The sequence below is a fragment of the Euprymna scolopes genome, chromosome 6, assembly GCF_053919585.1.
Source record: "Euprymna scolopes isolate OS-2025 chromosome 6, ASM5391958v1, whole genome shotgun sequence".
NCBI classification, from domain to species: Eukaryota; Metazoa; Mollusca; class Cephalopoda; order Sepiida; family Sepiolidae; genus Euprymna; species Euprymna scolopes.
This window is the reverse complement of record NC_136487.1, coordinates 174,221,047-174,227,851: the sequence shown is the minus strand read 5'-3', so window position 1 is coordinate 174,227,851 and position 6,805 is coordinate 174,221,047. Positions and strand designations below refer to the sequence as shown.

Here is a 6,805-nt window from a genome sequence, read left to right as displayed (position 1 = left end):
ACGTAAATAATTAAAATAGAAGGAGAAAATGGAGATAGAAACGAGGTAAAGACAGAGAGAGAGAGAGAGAGAGAGAGAGAGAGAGAGCGAGAAAGAGAGAGAGAGAAAGAAGAAAGAGGAGGAAGAGGGGAAGAACGAATCAAAAGCAAATAATTATTCTCAAGAAAATTGATAACATCACAAAATAAGCTTTATATATATATATATATATATATATATATATATATATATATATATATATATATATATATATATATATATATATATATATATATATATATATATACTCGGCATTTTTAAAAGTGCAAATGAATCTATTCGTTCTTCTAAACAACGCATTTTATTATCTTTCCAAAGTCTTTTCACGCACATGTGCATTTTAAAAGTCGCTGTCTTCGCCACCCTACACTGGCGCTAACTAGCACTTTCACGCCCTCGTATTTACACGTCCATCTTCCCCTTGACCACGTCGTGTATTTTTCTATCCTTTTCTTGTGCCGCAAGATCGTGCACACTTACCAATTGCTAATTTGTACGCGTGTTTTAACGGTTGCTGATGTTATTATTTTCGCTAGCCAGCTATTCTTCAGCAGCTGCTGATTTTATTACACGCGCCCGTACGCGCTCAATTACATATCTATCTATCTATCTATCTATCTATCTATCTATCTATCACACACATACACACACGCACATTATATATATATATATATATATATATATATATATATCCATTATATTTTTGTATTTAATTTATTTTAATCAGTCTTAGGTTGCAAGTTTGGGTTGGTTTACCGCCTAAAAGTTTCCCCCTAAAATAATGTGCCCATTTTACTCACTAGATTATCCAGAATGTATACCCAAAAGTTATAATTCTAAAAAATACATATTTATTTGTAACATGCAAAATTTATTTATTTTTTTACCCAAATTACTTTTGTTGTTGTAAAACATTTACTTCAGCAAATTCCAACACACAATTTAGTATTCGTGTGCAAACCAATAATTCCCAATAAATATTACAGCGGTATATACTAACAGAATAAGGTTAGTAAATACAAATTACACTTCTATACAAATGCGATCATGTTTCAGTCAAAAAAAAAAAATAAATACAACGTTGTGTATCTCCAATTCCCTTTCGATTAATTTACTATTTTGTTTTCTTTCTGCAGCTTTTGGCCAACGTGAGCGTTGTCAGCAAGAATGTCGCCCAGCAGGCCCTCGAGTTTTTCAAACCCTTCTCCAAGCAACTCGGAGATTTGTGGCTCAAACTCGTCAAGAGCATCGATGCCCGTTTTCACATTGACCAACCACCAACTTATTAAGCCACGCCCATTTTAATGTGAATAATAAAATCTAAGCTTTGTGAAACAAACATGTGTCCTGTTTTATCTATTCAATGTATTGAACATTGATTGGTTCGTTAACAACAATAGTAGATCCATTTATCGAACAGGGCTTTTTAAACTAGAATAATTGTGTGAAAATAATCATTGCAAACAATATACAAACACACGCATATACCTATTAGTGTTGGAACGATTAATCAGAATCGGAATCAGGATTCGGAAACATCGGAAATTTACAATATCGGAATCAGTATCGGAATCGGTATCGGAATTGGAAAATTTTGTGCCTATTTTCCGATGCCAAAAACTATTCTTCTATATATTTTTATTTGATTTTGTTTAAAATAGAGTTTTCCACAATCTGTAGTAAATATAAAATAATCAATATTTATTGATTTTAAAACCACCAGTAAAACAAAAATCAATAGATCGCCTCACACAGGTTTGACAAAATCTCTGCATATTTAACGTGTGTTTTTACGGTAATTGTAAAAAAAATTAGCAATCTAAAGAAAAATATTTAAAGATTTATACAGAATCGGAATCAGTAATTGTATCGGGATCGAGAATTTAAAAAGGAATCGGAAATTGTATCGGAATTGGGAAAATATTGGAATCGTCCTATCACTAATATATATATATATATATATATATATATATATATATATATATATATATATATTAAATAAGATACGTATTATATACGTTTGAAGCCAGATCCAACGCATTATTACAACATAAACAGATGTTTATTTTGTTAGAAATTTATGTTAAAGTCCATAAATGTATTTCGACGGAAACCGTCATCTTCAGTATGCCGTTTTTTGTTTTTATTTAACATAAAATTTTTTAACATAAATAAGGAAAACAAATGAACACATATCTAGAGAAATGGCAAAAACGCTAGAGGATGACCGATCTGTAGTGGAATGGAGACAAAAATGGATGGTCACATTCAATGCTGCTAAGACTAAACTTGTTTCCTTCAAAAACTACAAGAAACCTTCTCTACCACCAATACCACCAATAGCAATGGCCAAAGACTCTTTATCTTAAAGCACATGCTTTAAACTCCTCGGTCTAACCTTCACAGGAAACATGAGTTGAAAAAATTACATTAAGAGCATTACCAGAAACACTGCGAAAAAGGTAGGTTCTCTCTACCGTGCTAGAAAGCTAATAACGCCCGAAAGTATCCTGTACCTCTATAAGGCCGGATTCTCCCATGTATGGAGTATTGTTGTTATATTTGGGTTAGTGCATCTGCTACTAGTCTCTCACTCCTAGATAGGGTTCAAAAGAGAGTCGCCAACCTAATAGGTCCTGAACTATCTAAGCTTCAGCCTCTGTCCCATCGACGAAATGTAGCATCCGTCTGCCTGTTCTACAAGTATTTCAATGGTGAATGCTCTGACGAATTGCAAGCAGTTGTGCCCCCTCGAAGTAAGTACCACCGACAAACCCGACAAGCAGCGAAATCCCACCCCTTCGGAGTTGAGATTCCTAGATGTAAGAGAGCCTTCTACTCCAGTAGTTTCTTCCCCAGAACCGCTGAACTTTGGAATTCCCTTCCGAGTTCCTGCTTCCCCAACTGTACTGATATGCAGAAGTTCAAGTGTAACGTGAACCGACATCTTGCTGCCCAACTCCCCACATAGTACCCCTGTAGCTTATGTCCCTGATAGTAACCCCCTATAGGAGCTCCTGCAAGCCATGGTGAATGCAACCATTCTAGGAGAGGACAACTCTTACGAGAAATCTGCGGTCAAAGCAATTACCAGTCATCATACAATGGCTTGTCACTGGGTTATTGTTGCTGACACTTAGAGAGTGGCACTCGTGTCGTACAATCACTTGTCACTTTAATACAACGATGTACAACGGTCCTGGATATGACCTTAAACTATATCCGATGGTGAGGGCCCCAGCTTGCAGGCCTTAGGGAGTGTGGAGCCACCCTTTAATTGCCATTGCTCCAAGGTCCACTCTGACCCGGTGTGGTAGCACCTGTTAGGGTCCCAACTATGGGTTAAATAGAATACGACTTAAAAAACAAATATACTATATTAAAAAATCGTTCTTCAAAATCACCAGATTCGGCATTAAATAACCTGAAAAGGGTTGATATGCCGTAAAACAAAACAACAAAACCAAACCAAACAACGATGTACAGATGTTACTTGAGATCTTTTATCTCTTATCTTTATTTGTCGTTCATTTCTATTGCAAGTTCAATGGCGATGGAGAAGTGGCAACGTGTACAGACTTGACCTGTTGGAGGTACTCAGTCACAAATCTGCACAGAGGCGACAGAAACCCTATCTTAACATCATTGTTGTGCCTTCACATGACAGAGGCCAACACCGGTGGAGGACCATGTGACTGAGCAGCCCTATTCAAGGAGAGCACTGCTCACCCAATATCTTGGGAAAGTGCTAGAAAAGGTGCACTAAAAATTCTCTGTCATACTATCACTGGTTAGTTTCCTGCGGCTAACAGTGGTTCATGTAAGCAGGAAGAAAACAAAAATGTATCTCCAAAAAGGTGTAAAATTTAATTTATGCTGTTGGAATGTACGCTTGATAAAGCGTCATTCAACCGTCTACATCATCCAAACGTCACTACAGAGCTACGGAGGCTTGATATAGATATTGCTGTTCTATCAGAGACCCGTCTCACAGATGGAGATCAAATAACAGAGGTATCATCAGACTACACTCTTTTTTGGATTGTTAATCCGGTGGGTATCCGTAGAAATGGTGGAGTTGGTTTTGCATTTAAAACATTCTTGGTTGATACTATGGAATTTCCTTGTAGTATCTGTGACCGCATCATGAAACTTCGTGTTCCTCTCTCACACAACATATTCATCACTATTCTTTCGGTCTATGCACCAACTCTTCAAATACATACATTTTTATCTGTCCGTTATAAGAACAATACATCTCTCTCAACCTCACTACGTAATATGACTGTTTTAATATGTCCCACCTGATTATATAACATATTCGTTTTATCACTCCCTATATAACACAAGAACACTGCCACCACCACTACCGCCACCATTACCAACACCGCAAAAGCTTCGGCACTATTACAGGCCTCGGATGAACAACACTAGTGTCCTTATGCTTGCGTCGGTCCATTGAATCTATTGAAGGCACAAACTACGACGAGTCTCTTCCGGCACTGAAAGATCTTACCGCATACTCTAAACTTCCCCGGAAAAGTGGCCAACAGTAGACCGGGCTCGAGCAAGGGTTGCCAAAATATGGGACTACCTGCGCAAATCGGGCTATTTACGGTATGCTCGATCTTTCTATGGTGCTGGCGTGCAGACAATCGCACCAATTTTAATTGACTGTATCCTGAGTAAAACATATTCTGATACGGACCTGAAGTATGTTTTGAACACGGCCTGACGATGGATCTTGGGATGGTGGGCTACTATGATAATGACTAGCCATAAGCACGGTTCGTCGAGAGTCAAAATGAAGAAAAGAAATCAGGTGGACAGCAGACATATTACACTGCCCTTTTATGACATTTGGTTCTAATATTGTTTAATTTAAATAAAAATCTCTGCCGTGTGGTTATTTTCATGGCAAATACTCGACTGAGCTCCAATCTACGAAAGATTCCTAACAAACACTGTTAAAAAGTTCCCTTACTCTCTATCTGTGCTTAAAACTTAACAAAAATATCATAAACTTTAAAGCATAATGGTTATTTCCAGAATTACCCGTCTGTGGAACACAATATTGCGGAGTTGCTTTCCAGTTGCATATAACATGGCCGTTTTCAAGTCCAACGTAAACAAGTTTTTGTTGAGCTGCTCTCTTGAATTAAAGTTTAAAAGTCAAATGTCAAGTAAAACGATTCAACAGTGTTCTAAACAAAAACGTTCATTTCGAACACGTTCTTTATTTATCAAATAATCTACTGTTGATTTTATACGTAAGTCTTTCTGCTTGTGCGATGATAAAACTTCTCAAATATGCTTGATGTTAGCTGATGATCAAAACCGAACTATTCCTTCTTTAATCGGGTGTTTTCTATTACTCATTTTCGATACTTAACTTATCTAAGAACATTCTCAGACACATAAAGTACATTTTTGTTAAATTAAAAAAATTGGCGCGGCCGTTTCCGAGTCCATAGAAAACGAATTCTCACATATAGAAACACACACAAAAACAAAGTGCCTTATATATATATATATATATATATATATATATATATATATATATATATATATATATATAAGTAGAGAAAATACATAATCATTCATTATATATACACTTTATCTATTTGTAATGAATATATATATATATATATATATTTATCTATATGTAATGAATACACACACACACACACACACATATATATATATATATATATATATATATACACACACAAAGTGGTTCACACTAATGTTCCTATATGCCTTTTTGTCGACGTTCAATATTTCTACCTCATAAATTTAAATTTAATAACTCACATTATCCTTAAGCGCATACATACATACATACATACATACATACATACATGCATGATGATGATTGCAACGTCTAGTCAGACGAGTGCCACTCCCCCAGACACTTAAAGTCCATGAGCCCTAACATGACTTTTTAAAAAAATTTAAAAAAAAAAATTTTTTTTAATTTTTTTTTAGTGGTTCCGGCGAATTCACACACTCAAGCAGAAATGACACTGAAGACGGTCATGGCTATATATACATATATATACGTACACGTATACACACACACACACACACAGTTAGCCTAAGCTCCTTTGGGAAACGAATTGGGGAGGAGGAGACAAACTGTACCAAACTAATACAGCATCAGATTCTCATCTATTTCATCACGAGCTGGAAATAAATGGCTTCATATTGTTATGTAAGCCTTTGTCTTCGTTTGTTATCAACCGCAAGGTAATGTGTTTTTGTCTTCATCGTCTTATACAGTGAATGCTATAGGAAACCCTTTCCAAAAGCTGTATCCTCTCATTAATAATGTATATCCCCCCCGTGTTTGAAGAACTGTCCATTACACATCTCTTCACTTCTGTAATCTATCAGCTATTATAAACGTCTCATACCCGTTATCTACACTACCGCCATACAACATATATACTAATCCTTAATTCATAAAGCTCAATGTAATTACAGAGCATATTACAAACAAATGAAAAAAGTGTATATTAAAAATTTCATGATAATGACTATCTTACACTTTATTGCGCAGTCTCCACTGCAACCATCGCTACCACTACTGCCGCCACTTCCACCATTACCACTGCCACCGCCGCCACCACCACCACCGCCGCTACTATTATGCCCCCACCACTGCCACCACTGCCACCACCATCAGTTAGTTATTGCTAGCCAGTGAGTGGTCGGTGCAGATTACCATCAGCATCAACGGCCACCACCATTGCCACTAACACCA

At 36.5% G+C, this 6,805-nt stretch overlaps 1 protein-coding gene across 1 annotated transcript in view; it reads left to right on the top strand.

The window, feature by feature from the left end:
* The window catches only part of LOC145278356 (uncharacterized), a 17,182-nt gene extending 15,804 nt beyond the window's left edge, over window positions 1–1,378 (top strand). Inside the window, exon 8 of the mRNA XM_080130647.1 lies at window positions 1,176–1,378. Coding sequence (XP_079986773.1) covers window positions 1,176–1,328 — 153 coding nt within the window. The 3' untranslated portion in view covers window positions 1,329–1,378. The remainder of the gene's footprint in view (window positions 1–1,175) is intronic.
* The last annotated feature ends 5,427 nt before the right edge of the window (window positions 1,379–6,805 follow it).